Here is a 25,261-nt window from a genome sequence, read left to right as displayed (position 1 = left end):
TCTTGTAAAGTGTTTTTGCATGCGGTATTTCCTCATGCAGGGCTTACACGTCACGAGGTCTATTTCTTCTACACTCAGTAGTGAACCTAGCACTGTTCTTTCCAGGGTCGTTGGATAAGATGCGCCTAGAACTGTTCAGTCGGGAACCTGGAGCCGTTCAGCATTGTTTACCCCAACACACTCCACCTGAGGAAATGACGAGGAGAGCGTTGTTTCCTTTCTCAGGGACCGTGTGCTCCTCGGAGATAAGAAGACCGTTTCTAATTTGAGCAGAAAAGCAGGAAGCGTGACACTAATGTTTCCTTCCATGCAAGGAAAAAGTCTAATTGGGCTGCCGCGAGGGCAAACCTCAGCTGAAGCCGCACGGACGCCACCGCTCTCCGCGCGCGCGTGCCACAGAGGCACGCACCACTTTGGATGTTATGGATAATTCTACGGCTTTTAATGCCACCACCACCAGCAAGTATCTGAAAGCGTTAACGAACGACTTTTGGGGTGAGGCCTGCATTTCGTTTGATTTTCATATTTTCTGTCAGATGGAGATGTGGGGATGGCGGTTTCTCTGTAGATATATATATATATATATATATATATATATATATATATATATATATATATACGCTTCGGTAATATCTTAAAGTAGTTTCGCCCGCGAAACCCTTACATTATAACGTAAAGTAGACTTTTCTGTGGATAAGATGTATTATTATTTTTTAACAGCTGTCCACGGGATTATTATTTTTTTACCCAAATTGTGTGCCTAAATACATATTGTTTATCTGCTTTACTAATGTAAAGTATGTAAATTAGTACCACCATAGTGCCGCCAAAGCCTCTTCAGTGTGTGCATCATGCTTAGGAATGGAATCTAAGCTTATGGTATAAGAAGATGTTGTGAAAGGGGGCTAGGGGGACCATCACACTCTAGGCCGTACGAGACACTGTCTCCAGCCCTGAACATTTCACCTACATAAAAATATTTTTAGGTGCAATATTCTATATTCAGAGCATAATTTGTATAAGGATCAGTGCCAGTGTCTAAAGCTCTGCTCAGAAGCCAGAAGCTAGAGCAATTGATTGTTGGCACCCAATACCAAGGGTCCGTAGTCTTAAATCCATTTTATGACTCTTTAATGCAGAACCTGGAACTCCTTGTCTCTGTATTTCACTCTTTCATGTTCCTGCTTTCTTCTTTTATGGCGGGTTGTCCCTCTTTTTCTCTCTCTTGCTTGGGTCAATGTCTGATGAGGAAAAATAAGTGTGGTTTCCCAAACATGGGTGTGGAGGCCCCCACCGCATCCCTCAGCTCTATTTAAGCACTGATTTATAGTTCAGTGAAAGCAAAACAAGACTACAACATCCAGAATGCATTAGAGTGTCAATAGGATGCTCTGATGTGGACACAATGTGGGTAATGAAATCGAGCGAAATCGTATTGTAATTGAAATTGCATTTATATAGCGCTTACTACCCACGACGAGGCATCTAAGCGTTTTTTTCAGGGTGTAGCTCGCTACTCCGGAACCCATAAAGGATTAGTGGTGAATTAGTATAGTGAAATATTTAAGTAATTTGAGTGGTGGATATGTCAGTTAGTTATATGACCACCCTAAAGGGTACATTTTAGCATATTGGGCTATTACACTGTAGGGCTGTATTAGGTCAGACAACAACAGTAACGTTCTAGGCACTTTCATATCCTACTGCCATTCTTGTGCATTGGTATTGACGTGTTCTTTAAAGTTGATATCTATTTATTGATAATAATTATGGGAAACATTATTGCTATCTTGAACAGGGACGTACTTTTTTGAAGTGGGCGAGCAACTGAAAGGTCGAGCCAGGCTCGGGCCAGGAATGTTTCTGTTAAAAAACTATCACTTTTAATAAATGCTTCTCGATAAATGGATGCAATCGGATGTACTATCGTTAAACGTATTTCCGGGTGTTATAGAAGTATGCTCTTTGAAACTTGAAGACACCTTACCTTTTTCATGATGGTTGCTGCACAATTTACATGGCAACTGTTTTCAGGGCTCGGGTCGTGCACGGGATCTTAGAGCCATAGTTGACCCTCGGCTCGGTTCAGTCTCCACTCTCCCTGTTAATGTGTTGGGGGCATATTATCAAGACAGGCGATACAATTATCGCCGCTTTAGCGGCATAAAACTGTGGCTAAAATGGCGATAATGGGCTTGATAATATGCTCTATGGAATTCCAATTGAAGCCAGTGTTAGATGTGAAGGACATCTAACCCGAGCTTCAATTGGAATTCCATAGAGCATATTATCAAGCCCATTATCGCCGTTTTAGAGGCAGTTTTCTGCCGCTAAAGCGGCGATCATTTTATCGCTTGTCTTATAATATGCCCCTTGGGGGCATATTTACAACGAGGCAATAAAAAACTTATCGCCGCTTTAGCGGCTGTTTTCGGCCGAAAAGCGGCGATAATTTTATCGCTATATTTGCAAGGGCACGCTAACGCGTGAAACCTTGCTTTAGCGTGGGGATGTCTAACGCCCAGCTTTGCATCTCTAATGAGATACAAAGTGGGCATTCCTGACCTGACATGATAGGAGAAATGTCGCTAAGCGACATTTCTCCTATCATCAAGCCCCACGCTATGAAGCATAGCGTCAGAAAAAGTAGCGATAACACCTGTTATCGCTACTTTCCTAACACCTGCTTCAGGACTGACTTAGCCATGATATCCTATGGAAGGTGGACATCATGGCTAAGTTTGTGAGTCCCTATCAACTAGCTAACGTGAGATTATCGCTGGGTTTCCAGCGATAATCTTACGTTAGCCAGCTAGCGCTAGGATTTTTATCGCTGATTAGATAAGCGTTGCTAATAGCACGCTATCTCAGCGATAAAAATCGGCGCTACCCGGCGATAATTATCCGAGCGCTAAGTGCGCTCAGTGATAATTATCGCCGGTTGGTGTTGATATGCCCCAGAGTTCGCCCACCTCTAGCCTTTTTATCTCTAAATCTTCCTGCGTAGTTATACATATGTCTGTCCGCCTTTTGCCTTCAGGGGTGTATTTAAATTACATATTTGACACTCGTTTAAAAAAAACAAATTTGATTGTTACACAATTATAGAAATGCTACTAGGTCTCGAGATTAGGGCATATTTTTTTCTGAAGCCTTTTTAGATCACTTGTTTAATTTGTGGGAAATTGAGTCTAGAAGCCAAATCCACATGTTGCATAGCAACTTCTGCCTAAAAACGTAAAACGGTAGAGCGAAAAGGCGAGGGGTCCATGGTCTAATTAAAAAAAATATATATCCCTGCATGCTGGTGCCACATAGCGTTCTGCTGAATTGTCATTACACATTAAAACCTCGACAGAAGGGGTTACATCCCTGCAGTTCGATACGATCTCACCGAACAAATCTGTCTGTGGGAGTTTTACAATAAACCATACAGTGGTTTTGCCAAAATTACAAACGAGGTGCTTGCTATTTCTTAATTTGATAATACATTTCACTTTTTTAGTAAGCTATTCCAAAATAATTTTGTTTTAATTGAGTGCATGTACTTTACAATCACACAACTTCTAATTTTACAGCTAGTAGTCTACAATCCCTAAGTAACCAACGCTTTATTTATGGTTTTGCAAGTCAGACTTATATTTGAACACGTAGACAATTAGAGGAGGGTTTAGCTTTAAATAACACATAAAAACAATGTGTCAATGTGGTTCCCATATCCTTCACTTGCCACTTCTTCATACCTTTTCAGCCTTTCGCTTTCTTGCAATGGCCCAAAGTCTGATGAGGAAAAAGAAGACCCAATCACCCAAAAATGAGTGCTAGAGCCCACCACCTGCAAGCAGCGGCACAAATTAAGCAATGGTACTTTTGCTTATTTATAATTATGTATATCTCTTTCCAACAAGCTGCTGTTGACTGTCCTTTCTCTTATTAGGTGACCAGGGCCCTATCTGCAGTGGTGTAGCTATCATTAGCCCTTCAGATGTAATGTCCCTGGGGCACAGCGCCTTGAAGTGTCCATCAACCCTGATAATGACTGTATTTCAATACCCCAACACCAACCTAAGATGCAATTTTTCTTGCTCGCACCAGGGCCCGAGGAAACCTTAATACACTACTGCTTATCTGGCACAAAAATGGTAGCCTTCCTGTTAGTAGAATCCTATGGAGTGTTAGAACCATGAAGTGATGGGTGCAGGCTAGAGTAGACGGTGTAGATCCTCTACCATCTCTTCCCTACGTTTGTGCATGGTTTGTAAGGCTTAACCTATCATAATTATTAGTATATTGGAAAGTTCAATGTTAAATTATGAGGCAAAGTGGCAGCGTAGTGTCTCAGGAGTTGACACTGTCCCGCAGAAAGCTGTCGGCACACCAGATAGGTGTAATAAACAGTGAGGCTAGAGCAGCCTCCAGGTGTTTGAGTTTTTGACAAAGACAAATAAAGGGGACCTGCTTGGAGGTGGACTGTTACCCAATGTGCTGGTTGTCTTTTGATGTTGTTTGGCTCATGGGGAATGTTGTACCATTGATTAAACATCATGAGTGATTTCTCCGGCAGAGCTACTGACGTCCGGTATTGTCTCTTGATAAATGCTGCAGCAATGGTCTGGTGGTCCCTAAACCTTGTATGCACACCTGCATAACTCCTGATCCATTAATGATGCTCTTCTTACCTTCCTGTTGGAGTATGAATTTTGGCAGCGGGACGTGCCCCCTCATCACTGCAGTGTGTATCTTTCATGTTATGGTCATCGATAAAATCCAACCCGGCTCTCCCTATATCTGAGGGCTGGTAGAGTTCAAGCAAAACCGTAGTCAAAAAGAAAGATCTCCCTTGGATCTATGGATACCAACCGTCATTCAAACATGCAGATTTCACACAAACAGGATGAGATATGGCATCAACGAAGCAAACCAATTACTTAGTAGCAAATTTATTTCAAATTAATCAAAGGTTGTCACATCAAACCAAATGTTGTACATATACATAAAAGGTAAACAATTTACCAAATGTTAAAACAAGAGTTAAAACTTTCTTAAAAATCATACACAGAAAATGAAATGAATCACAATTAATATACATATAAAACAGAAAATTGGGAAAAAAAGAACAGGACAAATACTCCTACTCAGACAAAGGAAATCGTTAGCTCACAGATAAATCAGTTCTAACCACAATACATTTCAACCACAATATGCTTGGCACAGAACCATTATCAATACAAATTTCAAACGATTTCCTTATATTAGAGCATCAAAAGAGTTCAAGCAAAAGCATTGTTACAAATGTCTCCCATTACTGCTCTCGTTTTGTCTGTTTGTTACTCCAGTGAACAGAATTACTGGATATGGTCTTGGAGTCAGGCTACTCCTCTTTTCTCTTACCATCTCGTCATTTAACTCTAACTTTAAGAAGCCTTTCCTGCTATGAGTGGTGTTGTGTTAATCATCAGAGACACATAACTAGTTGTTTACTCATGCTGCCATTGCCAATTCTCTCATGCTGCCTTGATCACTGTTCAATAGCTCCTTCGAGGCCTGCTTATGCTTGGCTGATATTTATATTCTGAGCTTAAACCTCGAGAAATTCACAGCAAAGTTGATAATCCGAATCACAGGTCACATAATTGAGAGAATCCAACAGCAAATTACCAGATGCTGCATAAACGCAATGATCTTTGTTAGAAAGTTGATTATTAGTTAGGGTGGATGGCAGACAACCACAAGTAATATCACTGTTCCTGTTAGGTCTAGTAAATACTTCAGTAATTTAAACCTGAGCTGAGCTCCTGGCACCTATGGCAAAACGTAAACAGGCTTAATTTAAGTAAGTGTGTAAAGCATTTAGAAGTATCAAAACAGTTAAAAAGTTGAAAATACAACAAAATAAAAATTCAACTCTAATTTATAAAAAAATAGAAAATATTTTAATGAATAAAATGACACTGAAAGGACCAAAAGCCTAGAAAGGGAACCAGAGAAGTGATTTTACAATTTTTTAAATAAAAATAATGCTAAAAATGCAAAGTTCCAACTTTGTGCAATTGGTTGCACTAGATCAGGGCTGACCATGGTTAATTGCCGGTCGGACACAGGAAATGGGTTCATCCTGGTTAAAGAGTTACCTTCTTTTCTTAGAAAGGGTTCTGGATGTAGAAGTATCATCAGCGGGTTTATCTGCATCACATGATGCTAGCAGAAGCCCAACCAGTGCAAAAAGTATTGAAAACGTTTTTAAGACTCTGCTTTTTGGCAGGAGGTTTACACTTAGACACCAGCCAATTGTTCCATTACCTCAGTATGATAAGTTGGCTTGGTATATGCTGTCCACTACTTAAAGTGGGCACCCAGTACCAGTCCAAACAACCCTTATAGTGATTCATGAGGTCATACATAACCTTAGAAAGCTATCCAAGTGGTAGCTGTGGAGAGCAGCCTTCAGGCTCAGTCTTGAAGAAATGTTAAGCAGCTTGTTTTACCAGAGTACAACATTATAGTATTGGTATTAGTATTGCCCTCACTGTGAAAAATTTAGGAGTAAAAATTGCTTCTGATATGGCCATGAAGACCCAGGTTCAATCAACGGCAGGTACATGTTTTGGATTACTAAAAACAATGAGAAATGTTCTCCCCCTTCTCCCGATTGTGCACAGGAAAACTGTAGTCCAGGCTCTGATCATGTCCAGGCTGGACTACGTGAATGTGCTGTATCTGGGCCTCCCGAACTACCTATTAAATCGTCTGCAGGTGGTTCAAAATGCAGCGGCAAGGGTAGTTCTTGCAGTGGGACCAAGAGCCCATATGTCCTCTCATCTGAGCACTTTGCATTGGCTTCCAGTAAGACAGAGGGTCTGTTTTAAATCCCTGGTGTTAACTTTTAAGGCTTTGAATAAGATTGGAGCCCCTTATATTAGAAATAAAATCCAACCCTATAAACCCTTCAGAACACTGCGTTCATCATCCCAGCAACTAACAATTGTGCCCAAATTCCACCGTCCACACAAGGGCGGCCGCTCTTTTCAGGTGGTCGCAGCCAGATTATGGAATAGCCTCCCTCTTATCTTGCAGCAAGAACGTGACCGTCTCAAGTTTCATAGAGGCTTAAAGACCTGGCTTTTTCAGAAATAGTGTGGCTGTTATTCAGGTTTGCTTCTCTGTTTAGGGGTCAGGCTAGCGCCGGGACACTCTGTGGAGTAGCCGTGCCCTTAAAAATACCCTATAACATAACATAACATAACAAGAGAGAACCACAGAGTAGTTATGAAAATATGTATTTATTATTACAACACTATCTAGTACAATAAAGTATCTTCTACATGAAAATAATCACAAAGCACACAATTCTGTAGCACAGAAACAATAGTAAGTCGCACTAATACACAGTTGGCTCCAGGGGGAGACCAAACCATATACTAAAATAGTGGTATAAGAACCACAACTCAAGTCAAAACAGTGCCTAGAGGATGTAGAATCACTGAGACCCCGAGGGACCACCCAAGGTGAGTAGGTAGGGACCCCACGGAGGACGGGTGCAGTGTGGGAACACGAACACGTACTCTGTACAATTCTATGGGAGAGTCGCTGTTGAAGTATAAAAAGTTTAAGAACCATTCCCAGTGGAATTCGAAGAAACCCTGTGGAACTTAGGAGGTTGGAGAGCCACCCCACCTGTAGATACAATAGTACCAGAGTTACCTATCCCAGGGAAGCCGGGTGCATAGGTCTAAAGTGGTGTCTGAAACCGCCTTCGCACCCAAAGGAGGACTTTGAAGAAGAGCTGCTGCTGGAAGGAAGAAAAGTGTCCGATAGAATCCAAAGGTGGATTTTTGTTGGAGTACCTGAAAGCAGAGGAGACAGAGTCTGGGTCACTCAGGAGTGACCAGGGGCTTGGTAGATGAATGCCCATGATGTCGGGTGCTCAGTGGCGTTGAGTAGGATCTTGACTCTGCAGCCACTGGGACCAGGAGACGTCGAGGACAACTAGTAGCCGCATACGAGCTGTTCCACAAAGGATGTCAAGTACTGGGGCATCATTTCCGACTGGAGCACCAACAAGCCTTGTCAACGGCAACCCACACAGAAGGTCAAAGAAGGTTACGGCTCAGACCAGCAAGGTCCAGTAGACTCACCGAACACAGGGAAGTCAGGGTAGGCCTAGAGCAACCAGGGGAGCCCCAGAAAAGCAAAGTTGACCCTCAAGTGGACCCACAGGCTGGAAGCACAAGTCACAAGGGGACCTCGGGCAGTTTTACAAAGCAGCAGCCCACGGAGAACTCTGTGCGAGGAGGCCGGAGTTCTTTCTAGGAAATGGTGCCAGAGGTTGGGGCTACGTGGAGCCCAATACACTTGCTTGGGAAATGGCAATAAGCAATGCACTTGTAAATGTTTGCAGTGCACAGGTGTACAGGTATTGCAGCCCCCACTAGGGATTCTGGCCTCAAACTTGGTAAGAGGGCAGCTCAGACCTTGATAGATGTAGAAACGTACCTCCTGTGCATCTGGAGCCTTCAGAGTTCGTAGGAGCTCATGATCAGCAGGCCAGTCAGTTGTGATGTGGTGCCTGCGGTTGCCGGGGAGTGACTCCTTCACTCCAAGGGAGATATCTTCAGTTGTCCTTGATGCTCCACAGGTGCTGCCTGGAATCTGTATGGTGCACGGGCACAGACGATGCTTCAGATTGAGAGGGAGACAAAGTCAGGCCCAAACAAAGTCCAGCGAAGTCCAGAGTCTCCAGACGGCCGAAGTTCAGTGGTTTCTGGTTCAGAATCTTGTCCACGTCGAATCTAGGGTCCTATAGCCAGGTAAGCCCTTTTGTACCCAGGGTAGAGGGTTGGACAGATTCACGGGGCCCTCCCAGTGGAGGGACTGGACAGTGGGGAAGTTTCTCTAATGTCCTTTTCCAGTTTCACACCATAGCAGGAGCCAACAGCTCCCAGAACTGGTTTGAACTGGACTATGCACAGGGACACCAAATGTGCCCCTCATGCAGACCTTCGGTAACTGGCAAGCGCACCCACCCCGGCCTAATACACTAAATCCTGCCTGGGAGGTGGTCACACCTCCCTCGGACAGGATGCCTATTGCTCTGCCTTCCTCTGCTCGAGCTTGGCTCAGCAGCAGGAGGGCAGAAATATGTCTCTGGTCAGCAGCAACCATTTTGTGACTCCCGGGACTAGAAGGCTGGAACCGGGAACACCGTGGACCTCACAAAGCTCGTTTCTGAGAGGTGGAATTATACCTCCCACACCAGTTACCGATGTGGGGGTATGATTCCACAATGTTTGACACCAAGCACGACAGGGTTACTTTCAGCCATTTTAGAGTTGGTCATTACACTGTCGCATAATGCCGCTCTATATGTCGTAAATGGCTGATGCACTGACAACCTGATAGAATGGACTCCGTAGGCTGCGGCTCATGCAGTGGCACCCTCTCACTTAGAACCAAGCACCCTGCCTTCAGCATTGTTAAGGCCTGCTATAGGGGTGACTTATAAGTTTTAAGTGCAGTGACCCTTGGATATAGTTAACCTATATCTAAAGGAAGTGGTGCATGCACCATATTACACAGGCTGCAATGGCAGGCCTGTAGTTCGATTTTGCATGGCCTCTCATGGGTGGCAGAATACATGCTGCAGCCCATGGGGGGCCTTTGGTGTATCTATGCCCTGGGTACATAGGTACCACATACTAGGGACTGACAAGGGTACACCAGTATCCAATCTGGATTGTACCAAAGTACATAACATTACCATTTAGGGAGAAAGCAGATAGACTGGGGTCCTGATTAGCAGGATCCCAGTCAGACTAGTCAAAAACAGTATCACATTTAGCAAAAAGTGGCACAAATCCTACTTTTCTACACCCAGGAACCAGACTTAGGGGTAAGGACTCACTCCACCAGAAGCCACGAGCAGGGTCCGGGCAAGTCCAGTTGAAACTGGTCAGCTGGGTTCTTCCAGTAATGTGGCTGCCTTGCAGCTTTTGGGTCCCTGTAGTTTAACAGGAGGCTGGCTAACTGACCAGCCTTATGGTTCTCATCTCAGGTCTCAACAGCAGGTGAAATCCTTCTTCTGTTTTCCAAAGGTCCAGTTGTGTTCTAAATAGGGTGCCCGGGTGCCATATAAATGCCTGGCACTAGCCGGTGGGTGGTGATGACTCCTGACCCCTCCCTCCCTACCAATACCAATTTGTGACCTTGTGTAACAAAACTGGTGCTATGTAAAGCGCTCTGATACCCGATATATTTGGGTCTAGTCCACACTTAATAAAACCCTAAAACAAAAACTAGAAAAAAAGTTCTCAAGGGTACCCTTACCCACTTTTGCAGCGGTTCCAGTGTGCCCTACTACATAACATACTACAGTGCTTCTCTCTACCTAAATCCAACATGGCAGAGCCTTTCCTGCCTTGTGCAGCGCTCCTGTGCCCACCATAATAGCATGGCCAGATAAATGAAAAAAAATCCCCTGTGGTCACTCAAAATTGATTCTGGGAGCAGATTCTCTCCCACTGGGATTAGTGCCTGGCTGGCGAGGATGACAAAAGGAAGGCAGGCACAAGTGTGAACTACATATGCCAGTGACAGGATAGGCATCATTTGAAGATGATTAAGTTCCTGGATCCAGCCTAGATGGCCATCCTGTCAGAGAAACAAAACACCTCCCCACGCCTGAGGTCGTCCTTTGTCTCAGTGCAGGGAGCATGATCACACACCAAATCAATGAGCTATTCAGATCCTGGGTGGCACTTGGGTGCATATGCAAGTGGCCTTCTAAAGGCTTTAGGCAGGCAAAAAGTTGACTTTTACAAGGAACTGGATTTGTAATAAACACTTTAAAAAGACCAGAATTAACTTTGTACCTGGTTTCTAAGCAGAGATAGTGTTATTAACTTTAATAATGTGTCCCAATGATTCTCTATGAAACAGTTTACCCTGCTACAGTGTAAATAGCTTTTAGGACACTGTCACTGTAAGAACATGTTTAACAATAAATATTTCCATGTCCTACTTTTATATGTCATGCACCCTGCCTTTTGGGCCCCTAAGGCTAACTTAAGGGTGACATTAATATTTAAAATGAGGGTTTAGGTCTGTGAAAAGGGGTTATTTTGGCAGTTCAAAAGATGGTACCTGGAGTTATTTTGGGGCAGACCTCTGTTGTTGGGGGCCTCATGTCAATAATTTGCACAACACTATTTGACACAGTTGTTCTTTTAATTTAGACACGGCTCCATGCTTGTTTATATTTTATAATGCTTTTAACTTTAATCGCTACCTCCGTTTGGCTTACCTGCATTCTTGGACTGCTCCTCCCCGTTCCACCGCAGCTCTTTCCGGCTGTTTGTGTGGAGGGAGGACTGGCTAGGCTTTAGAGCACTTCCACTTGTGGCCATTCTACGGCGGCCATTACGGAGAAATGACGCTCTAGTTGTTTTCTTCGGCTCTCCTCTCATTCCCACATTTAAGCTGGTGATGACGCAGACGAGCATGAGATAGAGAAGGTACCTGGTGTTATTTTGGGGCAGACCTCTGTTGTGGGGGACCTCATGTCAATAATTTGCAGATCGCTATTTTGCACATTTGTTTATTTTTATCTAGACGCGGCTCTACCGCTTGTTTATATTTCATAATGCTTTTAACTTTAATCGCTACCCCGGTTCGGCTAACCTGCATTCTTGGACCGCTCCTCCCCATTCCACCGCCGCTCTTTCCGGCTGTTTGTGTGGAGGGAGGACCAGCTAGGCTTTAGCACACTTCTGCTTGTGGCCATTCTACGGTGACCATTTCAGAGAGGCGATGCACTAGTTGTTTTCTTCAGCTCTCCTCTGATCCCACCGAAGGTGCACCTAAGGCAAGCCCGTCTGAGCTCGTCCACGCCGGGACATCGCCAGGAACCAGGAACTCTGCCTGTGTGTCCCCAGATAGTGCTTCTAGCCACTCTTTTACGTCCTCACAATTTATGCAGGTGGAAAACTGTTTGACACCATGCCCAAATGCTTCTACATTTGCTAACTTGAAGGTCCCTTTGCCTGCTTGTACTGCCACTTCAATAGTTGTGATGTTATCTGTATCTCACCTGACACACGGGCGGCAATATTAGCAGAGAGATTGGCAGGGGCGAGTGGGGTGTCTTACAGTCAAGTTAGACCCCACATTTCAAATCAGTTGTGTTTTTGGAAGGGGTTTTAATCAAACTTAGGCTCCCTACCTAAGTATGCAATGGAACTCTGGGATCTGGTGAGTTCAGAATCCCCAGATTTAGGTTTCCTAATGGAGACATGGCTTAAGCAATGCCTGATATTGCCCTTGCCCTCCCTGAGAATTAACGGATTCTTAGACTTGACAGTGAAGGGAAAGTGGGCAGTGGTTTTGCCATAATATACAAAGAGGCGTTGAAAGTCACAGTTATTGACTCCGCTTCGGACAATACGATGGAAATTTGTATATTTAAAATTAATTTGACACCCCAGGAAAATCTAAAGGGCGCTCCTATTTATCGTCCCCCTGGGCCACTCAAAGATTTTTATCTTAAAATGATGGAAAAAATTGCCACTCACACTATTACCTCCAAACACTTTTTGCTACTAGGGGATTTTAATATTCATAGCAAAGATAGTGAGAACACAGATGCTGCTAATTTCTTGGCCGATATGGCTTCACTGGACTTGGAGAAGATCAATACTAGCCCTACACACTCGGGAGGTCATACCCTGGACATCATACTTACGAATTCATCCTTCATTCTTGCTGATCCCCCTTGCCCATTGATGTGGTTGGATAATTTTTTGATTCCATTTCAGAATAATAGTTGCCTTAGAAACCAAACTGCCCTATGTCCCCTGAATAGCCTCCGAAGGCGATGGCATAAAGTCACGTATGACTCTTTTAGCAAAATATTTGTTCCTCCTGTTTTTAATGAACATATGGACAGTACTATTTTTTTATGATGCCATCACTTCAATGATAGATACGTTAGCTCCTGTGAAACATCAACATAGTAACACTCTAAAAAAAAGTGCACATTGGTATAATGCTGAGTTACGCAGTGAAAAATCCAGATGTAAACACCTGGAAAAAATCTGGCGCAAATCCCATTTGGAAATAATGAAGCTTAACCCCTTCGGTGCTAGGCCTTTTCCCCCCTGTGCTGAGCCTTTTTTTTGGCTATTTGGGGTAGTTTAAGCTTAGGCCCCTGTAACCTTTTGACCACATAAGGTATCCATGCCAAATTTGCGTCCTTTTTTTCCAACATCACAGGAATTCTAAACGTACCTGGGTTTGTGGATTTCTCTGGAGGGGACCCAGAAATTAGCCAAAATACAGGTGCATTTAAAAAAAATCAAAAATGGGAAAAAAGGGCCACAGATGAAAGCGTCTGTTCTTTTCCCTGCAAATGGTATCAAAAAAAGGATTTTGGTGCCTAAATCACCATCTTCCCAGCTTTAAGGGACAAGCAGACTTTTGTCAGAAAACCAAAATATTTTGCAAAGTTTTGGCATTTTTCTGGGACATAGCCTATTTTTGCCATTTTTTGTGCTTTCAACCTCTTTCCAGTTAATGCTAGAAATGGGTATGAAAGCAATAATGGATCCTAGAAAGCTATACATTTTAGAAAAGTAGGCACAATTTTGAATTCAGCAAGGGGTCATTTGTGTAGATCCTTCAAGGTTTCTTTATAGAAACTAACCATTGAATATAGGACAAATTGAAAATTAGTTGAAAAAAACAGCCATTTGTGTCAACGTTTTCACCTGTAACTTCTTCTAATTATGACACCTGTTGGTCAGCAATATAGCGTTACATCCGCGGGACCTTTCTGGTTGTGGGGATATATAGGACTTGTAGGTTCACCAAGAACCCGACGAACCCAGAGCCAATAACTGAGCAGCGTCTTGCAATGATTTTTTATTATATACCTGGTATACAGCAATTAATTTGGGAAAATATATACATGGAAAAATTGGTATGAAACACACCTATGTATTTCTGAAATTTGAACAAAATATAGAGCTTAGAAACAGTAGATATTTGCACATTTCTGAAATTGTGAGTACTCATACTAGCATGAGAATTATAGGTCATTTTTCAAAATGACTTTTTTAGGTCTCGCCTAGACAGCGCATGCGCTGTCGGAAGACCTATAGTAAGTACAAATATGGTGGGTAATTTCTCCTGTCGCTTGCCATTGGTTGATTCTGGCATTGGTCTTCTTATCTGGCTTATGGTTGGCTTTTGATCCGATACGTCACTTCTGTTTTGCCTCCGCATTGCAGGAAGCAGCACCGACCAACTACAGTTTAGCTCCGCTGCTAGATGTTATCTATTAATATAGGGACTACTTGTTTTCTTTGCTGCTCTCGAGGTTTGCACACTGCCGCCGCTGGCACATCTGCCAGCTTCCTGCCCTCACCTGACGGCTTGCTCCACTGCTCTTTACCCAGGACCGACGCTTCCTGTCAAGCACCACCTTAAGCACTGGTCTTCGCTCTCACCGAACAAATTCACGCTTCACGGCCACCACGCTTCATGTTTCATGAAACCCAGCTAGCGTGAAGCAGGCGCCATGATGCTAAAAGAAGACACAGACTCTTTAATTAAGCACAAGGCCTGGGCTGTTAAGGAAGCGCCTCAGGCTGAAAGTCGTTTCTCAACTATTGCGTGTGAGCAGGCACACAGAGCACAGGCTATAATAATTACAAAATATGTGGCTCGCCCAACTAACTGCTTCCAGTACTCAGCGTGGTATCGCTTCACAGCTTGATGCTTTTCCAACTGCTGTTTGCTGTGTTTGCTGTCCCGGAGACTCCAGCATTTATGACCTCTCTTAACGTGTGGCCAGAAGAAAGAGGTCGGGGTTTCCAGCAGTTTCTCAAGGCTGCTTTGCACTAGGCCTGGGCTAAATTTCCGTTCCGCTCGTGGAAATTGCGATAATTTGACATTTTCGCGTTCCGCGGAGAGCGCGAAAATGTCAAAATTTCCGCATTCCGCAGCTTAGCGATAATTTGTTTCTTACTCGCGCTGTAAAATAATACATTACCGCGCGCGCGTGATCGCCTTCCCTGAATCCCCGCGTTCGCCGACAAGTTTTCCCGATCCGGTCGCGTTCTCCACGAGATGTTGGATTGTTGGTAGCCATTTGCGCTGTCTCGCGACAGTTCGCGCCCGCAGTAATGTCATTGGTCGCGCGATCACATCTTTCTTCTCGCGATCATGCACCGTGAGAAGAGTGAAAACAAGATGGCCGCGCCCGCGAGCAACCGCATGGGTAAGTTGGCGAGCCGCGACCACGCAGAAAATACCGCGAACGGGTGGGAAAAAAACTTCCGCATCTTCGCAATATTTCCACATGTTTGCGGAGATTTTTTAACATTTTCGCGATAATTTGCGAAAGTCACTTTCGCAAATTCCGCCTACCCCTACTTTGCACAAACCATTCGCAGGTCGAAGAAGAGCGCGTGAGCGCTGTGAAATCGGACACTGTCAGCCTGCCAGGCCAGTGACAAGTAAGGCTGCTTTTAATTTGCTACATGATTGGGCTTGTTTCACTTCGCCTTTGATAACACCATTACGCTGATCTTCCCCCAAACATAAGCCAGTTCCAGCTGTGCGTATTTGAGTTGCATTAAATTATTTATATTTGATTTTTTTGTGTGTGTTGTTTTCATGACATCCCTGCATCTATCAGGCTGTAGTATTTTGTATAAATGATGGATTTAGAATTAGAAGCCCCGTACTACGAAATTCTAATGGGCATGTATACAGGTGTGTTACAAAAAAAGTAATTAAAAAACCACGGTATCTTTGTTTTATTTGGTTCCTGCTCGTGTTGCTGTTTGTCTACGGCGCACGCTTTACGGCCGCCTTATCTGTCAGCATGGTGTGCTCTAGACAGACTTTGGTGCCAGAGCAGGATTTAACCCTCTAGACCACAGCACAGAGCCATCTAGAGCAGGCGGCAACCCAAGCCACTACACAGTCCCTTGGGCAGCATATTGGCATGTAAGCTGTGCAGCCAAATTACAGTCCAGTGCTGTTCTAATTTTTTTTCTCTTCATTTTCAAAAGGTAATTTTATTCTGCGGCTACTAGTTTGATTTTACATTATTAAAGGGGCTGCTGGGCTGACACCGCTTCTCCCGGTTCTGCAGCTCATTTTCACGCCGGATGTTTTGGAAGAAAAGTGTTAACAGCTGGAGCCTAGGGGCACATATTCCTGCACCAGAGTCGGCACCCGGATTACACCAAATTAACACACACACAAAATCGGAGTCTGCCCTCCTTATAGAGTGTGTACTGACCAACGAGCAAGGCTGACTTAAGGTGGCACGCAGTGTAAAGGGGCAACGTGGAATTGTGAGCAGTCTTCACAAAAAGCATGTGACATAACATAGCCCGAGCTTGAGGTGAGAGCCAGGGTGGTTCTCTAAGTTAAGTTAAGTTAAGCAACTCTCTGAGACAAAAGTTCAGCCGACCTGAAAGGAGTTAACCCAGGCATAAAAACTTGTTTGAAAAAGCTGTGCATTTCAAGAACAAAGACAAGATGTGCTGTCTGTTGCTCCCAAAGAAGACAAAAGGCAGATCACAAATATAACTGCCGTTGTAGTGTGCCCTGGTCCCTCTTAAAAAACTCCCGTCTGCCAAATGTGCCGTTTAATAGCATTCAAAGACAATTCTTTTCGCCTTGCCTCCCGCCCTTGCTGTTGCAAGTTTTTCAAAGTAGTTGCTGACTTGAGAAAAACACATAAATTAGTACGTTATTTAGTACGTCTCCTTAGTTTGGGATTGTGAAATTAAGATTGCTGCTGTGCCCATGGCTTGTGAATCTTATGTGTTCATGCCACCTGCACATAAGTGCTGCAGCCCTTCACCCACCAATCCCTACGCACCTCCCCACCCTCTGGGGTTCCTGCAGAGTGGTGCTGTGTATTGTGTACCATTAAATGAGTAAAATCTGTACTCTGTGGCCATAGAAATGTTGGTAGTTGGAACACAAATACACACAACATAATCACGTATATACAGTTCTTGGAACTGCAGATGTGTGGTATGAGGCGCTTTTAACCCCTTGGCTGCGGCAGGAATTCCGCCGCAGCGCTGGGGGGGGGTTTGGGGGCAGCGCGGTGGGTCTGTGCTCATGACGGAGCCACTCCGTCATGAGTCACGGTTGAGCTGTGCTCATAACGGAGTGGTTCCGTCACGACTCCGCCCACTGCGCTAATCGCCCGCACAGGCGGGGAATTTGCGCCGCGTGGGCGGAGCGGCGGCCAACGGCCGCAGCATGACGGAACCACTCCATCATGAGCACACGGCACCCGTGGCTCATGACGGAGTGGTTCCATCATGAGCGGGGAAGGGGTTAAAAAAAAATAAGTTGTATGACCAAAGCTTTGCCCCTTTCTAGTGCCATCCCAAACTTTTCTTGGTTGGCACCAGGGTGAATAGAGCAAAACTACGCCTGCCAGTGGGAACGCTTTTTTATTTTCTATTATTTGTGTCTTGATTGTTTTTGTAGAGTGCTGCATTCTATTATTGGGACTTCAAAGCTGAGAGACCCACAGGGGGTTGCAACTGCAAGAGTAGGGGGAGGGTCATGCAGGGTCAAGACCTAGGGGAAGGGGGCAAAGTAGTAGTGTTTTGCCAGCTGCTGCTTGATCAGTTACAGCAGGTATAATATATGTGTTTCCAGATTTAAACTGTTGATGCTGCAAGTTCAACTTTGCAATTTTTAAAGCATTACAAGTTCCTTAACAAGCACTTGCAATACAATAGGTATTGCTTTACAGAAGGTTACTGCCAATTTAGCGTTTTATAAGCAAGGACTATAAGTTCAAAGTGTGTGATTAGGCACCACTTGTAAGTTTTCAAAACAAAGGGCATTGTCATTTACAATTCCAGTAACTCAAACTCTTGCAAATGCGAGACCCATTGCATTGCAAATGCTTGTTATACATAGTCTTTCATTTGGAAGGCGGAAATGCATAAAAAGTCAATAGGTAATAACAGTTGCTCTACAATTCCGTGTTACCCTAAGTCTCCCGATAAAAATGGCACCTCACTTGTGTGGGTAAGCCTTGTGCCCGCGACAGGAAACGTCTCAAAACGCAACGTGGACACACTTTTTTTTACAGTGATAACTGACCCTTCTTTTGTAAAGTGCCGAGCTGTAGATTTTGAACCCTAGCTCTGCCGGCCCCCAGGGAAACCTATACATTTTTGGAAAGTTCTGGAATCTAAGTGGATCCATAAAACTCCACCCACCCCGCATTCCCAAAAGTCTTCCAAGAAAAATGTTACCTCACTTGTGTGGGTAGGCCTAGTGCCCGCAGCAGGAAACTGCCCAAAACGCAAAGTGGACACACCACATTTTAACAGTGAAAACGGATCCTTTTTTTGAAAAGTGCCTAGCTGAAGATTTTGAACCCTAGCTCTGCCGAAACCTAGGGAAACCCAGCAAACCTATATATTTTTGAAAACTAGACACCCAGGGGAATCCAGGATAGGGTGAATTTCTGTGGTGGAAAGTTATGGAATCTGCGTGGATCCACAAAAATCCACCCAGCCCGCATTCCCCAAAGTTTTCCGAGAAAAATGGTACGTGATTTGTGTGGGTGGGTGAAGTACCCGCGACGGGCAAGGGCTCAAAACCTATTGAGGCGACTTCAAAATTATCTATCACAAAACAACCTGGTTTTGCAAGGGGGTGTCCCATGAGTTTTTGGCCCCGGGCTCAGAGGCCATCTAGGGAAACCTACCAAACCTACACATTTCTGAAAACTAGACACCCCAGGGAGTCTAGCAAGGTATGGCATGTGTGGGTCCCCCAACATTTCCCTACTAAGAATCCCCTGCAAACCTCAAATTTAGCTGAAAAAATTATTTTTTTCTCAAATTTCTGTGTGGGAAAGTTCTGGAATCTGTATGGATCCACAAATTTCCTTCTACACAGTATTCCCCCAGGTCTCGCAATAAAAATGGAACCTCACTCGCGTGGGTGGGTCAAGTCCCCACGACAGGCAAGGGCCCAAAACCTATTGAGGTGACTTCAAAATTACCTATTAAAAAAACAACCTGGTTTTGCAAAGGGTGTCCCATGAGTTTTTGGCCCCAGGCTCGGCGAACACCTAGGGAAACCTAACAAACCCACACATCTCTGAAAACTAGACACCCGTTGGACTCCAGCAAGGTATGGCTTGCTTGGGTCCCCCAACATTTCCCTACCCAGAATCCCCTGCAAACCTCAAATTGTGTTGAGAAAATCTATTTCTGCTCACATTTCTGTATGGGAAAGTTGTAGGATCACCGGTCTGACACAAATTTCCTACCACCCAGCATTCCCCCAGGTCTCCCGATAAAAATGGTACCTCAGTTGTGTGGGTAGGCATATTGGCTGCAACAGGAAATGGCCCAAATTGTACTGTGGAGACTTCAAAATTACCTATAACAAAACTACCTGGTTTTGGGGGGCACCTGGGGTTTTGGCCCCGGGCTCGCCGCCATCTAGAGAAACCTACCAAACCTACACATTTCTGAAAACTAGACACCCTGGGGAGTCCAATGAGGTATGGCTTGCGTGGATGCCCCAAAGTTTCCCTACCCAGAATCCCCTGCAAACCTCAAATTTAGCTGAAAAAAACACATTTTCCATATATTTTGTGTGGAATCACCGTGGCGGCACAAATGTCCTACCCCCACAGAATTCTCCTTAGTGTCCCGAGTAAAATGATACCTCACTTGTGTGGGTGTCCAATGCATAATTGGTAAAAACTTTTTTTTTTTAAATGTAGCGCTTAGAATTCTTGGTGCTCTACACTTATTCCCTATGTTTTGGGCTCTTCTCAGTCACAGGCCCTTGCCCCACCCAAAACAAGTGAGGTATCATTTTACTCGGGAGACTGTAAGGAACCCTGTGGGGTAGGACATTTGTGCCAGCAAAAATATGTAGAAAATGTGGTTTTCTCAGCTAAGGAAAACTTTAGGGGATCCACGCAAGCCATTCCTCGACGGACTCCCCCAGGTGTCTAGTTTTCAGAAATGTGTGGCTTTGGAAGTTTTCCAAGATGGCCGCAGAGCCTGGGGCCAAAAACCCAGATGACGCCTCTTGCAAAACCAGGTTGTTTTGTGATCGTTCATTTTGATGTTTCCTCAATATGTTTTGGGCCCCTGCATGTCGCGGATACTTGACCCACCCACGCGAGTGAGGTATCATTTTTATCGGGAGACCTGGGGGAATGCTGGGTGGTAGGAAATTTGGGGATCCACATGGATTCTAGAATTTTCCCACACAGAAATTTGAGAAAAGGTTATTGTTCCAGCTAATTTTGAGGTTTGCAGGGCATTCTGGGTAGGAAAACCCTGGGGGACCCACGAAAGCCGTACCTCGCTGGACTCCCCTGGGTGTCTAGTTTTCAGAAATGCATGGGTTTGATAGTTTTCCAAGATGGCCGCCGAGCTCGGGCCAAAAACCCAGGTGACCCCCTTGCAAAATAGATTGTTTTGTGATGGGTCATTTTGATGTCTCCTCAATACGTATTGGGCCCTTATCTCTTGCGGGTACTTGACCCACCAACGCGAGTGAGATACCATTTTTATCGGGAGACCTGGGGGAACGCTGGGTGGTAGGAAATGTGTGGATCCACATAGATTCCACACAGAAATTTTAGAAAAAAGTGATTTTTCATCGGAATTTGAGGTTTTGCTGGGGATTCTGGGTAGGAAAACGTTGGGGGACCCATGTAAGCCATACCTCCCTGGACTCCCCTGGGTCTCGGAATCAAAAACTCAGATGCCCCCTATGTATCCAAAAATGACCTGGTTTTGCAAGGGGGGGTGTTGACATGAGTTTTTGGTCCCCGACTTGGCGGCCATCTAGGGAAACCTACCAAACCCACACATTTCTGAAAACTAGAGACCCGGATTAGTCCAGGAAGGTAAGGCACTAGAACTTGTGACCATTCCATCATGAGCATGGAAGGGGTTAACTATAAATTGGCCCTCACTGCTTATCATAAGAACTTAAAATAGGCACGGAAAGATCATGTTATACTAAAACTCAACCAGGTAGGAAATTCTACTAATGAACTTTATAAAATTCTCAACTCTTTCACCAATCCTACAGCTTGCTCCCAGCAGATTCTCCCCTCTCAGGGACTATGTGACAGTATAGCTGTGTATTTTGATGATAACATTTATTTAATTTACAATCAATTCCCTCAAAACTCGTGTGACGATGAGCATTCTAATTCCAGACCCTCAATTCTAAGAATTTCAGAGGAAGGCCGAAAACATTTCAATGCTATCCAGGTCTCTCAAGTGGAAGCCATGATTAGAGTTGCGAAATCTGAATCTCCTCTTGATGTGTTGCCGGCACACATATTCGCTCTCTTTGCACCTCTCCTATCCTCCTCCATTTCTGATATTATGAACACTTCTTTACATGAAGATATCATGCCACTTGATTGGAAGGCCGCTCAAGTGCTCCCAATTAAGAATAAAGCTCAGTTGCCTGCCGAAGTGCTCTCTAATTATCGCCGCATCTCACTTCTGCCGCTGATGAGTAAAATGGCGGACGGTTATGTCAACACTCAGTTAATGGGTTACCTTGAATCCCAAGGCATCCTTGATCCTTCCCAGTCTGGGTTTAGACCCAATCACTCTACAGAGACTACCCTCAGTGGGGTTACTGACCATTTTAAAACGGCTTTGGATAATAACAAAGCAGTGCTGCTGGTCGTGTTGGATCTGACAGCAGCCTTCAACACGGTCTCTCACCAGAAATTGAATTTCCAACTGAGACAGGCTGGTCTGCAGGGACAGACACTTAATTGGCTTGTCAGCTTTCTAGATCAGCGCACCCAGACCATCAATCTGGGTACTTTCCGCTACCAAACCCTGAAGCTTACTAATGGGGTGCCCCAGGGCTCTTGTTTGAGTCCTACTTTCTTTAATATCTATGTGGCCCCCCCTGGCCAAGATCATTAGGGAGTCCGGTTTTACTCCGTTTTCCTACGTTGATGATACGCAACTACTCCTGTCCTCTGATAAGGACACAGAGTTAATCGATCAGTGTTTTGTAAAGGGTATGCTACCCATATCGGCTTGGATGACGGAACACTTTCTCCAGATGAATGCGGCTAAGACAGAAATCCTGCTGTTTGGCTCGGCTCAAGCATCCTCGTCCCCTAAGTGGTGGCCTGCTGTGTTAGGCCCTACGCCTTCTCCTGTGATGGAAAATCTAGGGTTCTGTTTGGATGTATTGCTATCAATGAGGGATTGAATCATGACTATTGCCGAGACCTGCTACCAAACCCTGAGCCTTTTGCGCACAGTGTTCCAGTGGCTGCCTCTTTCTGTTCATAGAACTCTGATTCAGGATTTGATCATTGGCCGCCAGGATTATTGTAATGCTCTACTAGCATCTGCTAACAAATCCCTTCTCTGCACTGTACAGATTGTATAGAATGTAGCCGCATGCCTGGCTCTCAAAAGCCGCCTCGCACCTCCCTGGGGCCGTTGTTAAAACAACTCCACTGGCTCCCTATCCTCCAGAGAATTAAGTTCAAGCTTTGCTGCCTCGCCAATAACAAAAAAAACTATTGATGGATAGAATGCAGAACAATGTCATACATTCACCCCAGTACAGAGATCTGGGCCTAAATCCATTGTTTTTTTTGCTCACCACGCCATTCCAGTGTGGACCCAGCCATATGCAAATCAGTCTTGACCCTGTGCCCAATGGGAAAAGTCCAGTCCGAACTGCCAGGCCAGGTCCTCCCTGGACTGGAAACAAGCATCCTTGTACCGGTTTCGGGGTTTCACCCCTCTTCAGCCAGGATAGCTTGATTCCAGTGGCATGGAGAGCACGGGACTCACGTCTGAGCATACCCGTCCCACTCGGGGTGATCAATGCAAAAAGAACTATTGATGGACAGAATGCAGAACAATGTCATACATTCACCCCAGTACAGAGATCTGGGCCTAAATCCAACGTTTTTTGGCTCACCATGCCAGTCCAGTTTGGACCCAGCCATATGCAAATCAGTCTTGACCCTGTGCCCAATGGGAACAGTCGGGCTGGACTGTTCCCATTGGGCACAGGGTCAAGACTGATTTGCATATGACTGGGTCCAAACTGGAATGGCATGGTGAGCAAAATAACTATCAGCGACACCCGGCGATAATTATCGCTCAGCGCTCTTAGCGTGAGGATAATTATCACCGGGTAACGTGGATTTTTATCGCTGAGATAGCATGCTATTAGCAACGCTTATCCCCTCAGTGATAAAAACCATCACGCTAACTGCCTAACGTGAGATTATCGCTGGAAACCCAGCGATAATCTCACGTAGTGTGGCGTCAGCTTACTGATAGGGACTCACAAACTTAGCCATGATATCCACCTTCCATAGGATATCATGGCTAAGTCAGTCCTGAAGCAGGCGTAAGGAAAGTAGCGATAACAGGGGTTATCGCTACTTTTCTTGCCGCTAAGCTTCATAGCGTGGGGCTTGATGATAGGAGAAATGTTGCTTAGCGACATTTCTCCTGTCATGTCAGGTCAGGAACGCCCACTTTGCATCTCATTAGTGATGCAAAGCTGGGCGTTAGGAATCCTCACGCTAAAGCAAGGTTTCACGCGTTAGCATGGCCTTGCTAATTAGGCAATAAAATTATCGACGCTTTTCGGCCGAAAACGGCCGCAAAAGCGGCGATAATTTTTTATCGCCAGCTTGTAAATATGCCCCATACTACTTTGACTAGCATGTTTCATTCTGTTTTGCTTTAATTCAATTGGTTTGCAATGTATGTTGACCAAACTTACAAGTTTATTATTATTTTATTTGACTTAATGATACTTCAACCAGTCCCCGTAGAAGGTGCACATGGAGGTTTTGCAAATGTGCACACATGTAACAGTCATGCCTTTCTTTGTTAAGTTCAGGAATGTGCGTTTGTGCTTTATTTTATTGTGTGTTGTTGGAGGAAAAGGAAAAGGAACACCTTTTCCTTTTCCTGCATCACCCTGGTAACTGTATTGACGGTTTTCTATAACTCTTATAAACTTTTTTACTGGTGGTCACTCACGTACCACTATTACTGTCTATGGTCCTGTGTAAAGTTACTGTCCCACATTTATCATATTAAACCCACAATATAATTGTGGTGTTTTATTTCTAAAAATGCACAGTAGCACAGCACTGATGTAAAAGAAAATCGCAGTAGTTGAACAGCTTAAAGTAAAATCTGTCAGTTTGGGTTTTTTTTTTGCGATGGGGATGCCTCTGCAGAATGTAAATATTCAATCGTGCAAAAAACTGAATTTTATGCGCTAGAGAAAATTGAATAAAAACTTTGGTGGGATGAAAACAAATTTGATCTCCTATTGGGGGAAACTGCGAATGGCGTACACTGTACTGAGATTTCTGCACTGATAGTGTAAAAAAATTCAATGAAAGTACAATTATTTTGATGTCAGCAAAACCACCTAGCCAACAATCACTTGAGCCCCAGGTAAAGAACTGCACGGCACCCCTCAATTACTATATCATCAAACTAAAGTGCAATTTGTACAATTAATTTACCTATAAGTCCATTGTAAATTCGTTCTTCATGTACTCAGGGCCTGTAAATTAACTATTACTGGTGGGCCTGCAGCACTGATTTTGCCACCCACTTAAGTAGCCCTCCAAAACATGTTTCAGGCCTGCAATGGCATTCTGTGTGCAGCTTGAAACTGTGAATTTGAACTGACAGGGCTAAACCTCCTTTTAAATATATGTAGGTTACCCCTAAGGTAGGTTATAAACAGCCCATAGGGCAGGGTGCAGTGCATTAAAAAAAGTTGAACAGGCACTTACAAGATATACATGTCTAGTACTGAAAAACTCCTAATTTCATTGTATTAAAGTAAGGCCTAGGTCTCTCATTGGATACCATATTATATTTCATAAGTGCTAACTTTTGTTTGGAATGAGTAGGAATGTCATGTTTGCCTCAAATGAATTGTAATAGAACCCCCGTTAGTGATAAAGTAGGATTTTAAGTCACAAGTCTAAAAATGCCACTTTTAGAAAGTTGGTATTTTCTTGTACTATCCATTTGGTATCTGCAGCCTGTGTACTGGGACACATGACTGGGTGTAGTTGGCCTTTGTGTATTCCTCCCTGACAATGAGACGGAGGGAGACTAGGTGTTGGCGGGATGGGCCATCCTGCCAGGATGAGAGGGTGCAAAGCTGTTCCCTGCTCCACTTACAT

General features: G+C 44.4%; 1 protein-coding gene across 1 annotated transcript in view; it reads left to right on the top strand.

The window, feature by feature from the left end:
- Window positions 1-320: 320 nt before the first annotated feature.
- MYCT1 (MYC target 1) overlaps window positions 321-25,261 on the top strand; it is a 203,517-nt gene continuing 178,576 nt past the window's right edge. The window contains exon 1 of the mRNA XM_085611788.1: window positions 321-495. Coding sequence (XP_085467914.1) covers window positions 423-495 — 73 coding nt within the window. The 5' untranslated portion in view covers window positions 321-422. The remainder of the gene's footprint in view (window positions 496-25,261) is intronic.

The sequence above is a fragment of the Triturus cristatus genome, chromosome 6, assembly GCF_964204655.1.
Source record: "Triturus cristatus chromosome 6, aTriCri1.1, whole genome shotgun sequence".
Taxonomy (NCBI): domain Eukaryota; kingdom Metazoa; phylum Chordata; class Amphibia; order Caudata; family Salamandridae; genus Triturus; species Triturus cristatus.
Note: the sequence above shows the minus strand (reverse complement) of the source record. Positions and strands in the feature narration are given on the sequence as shown.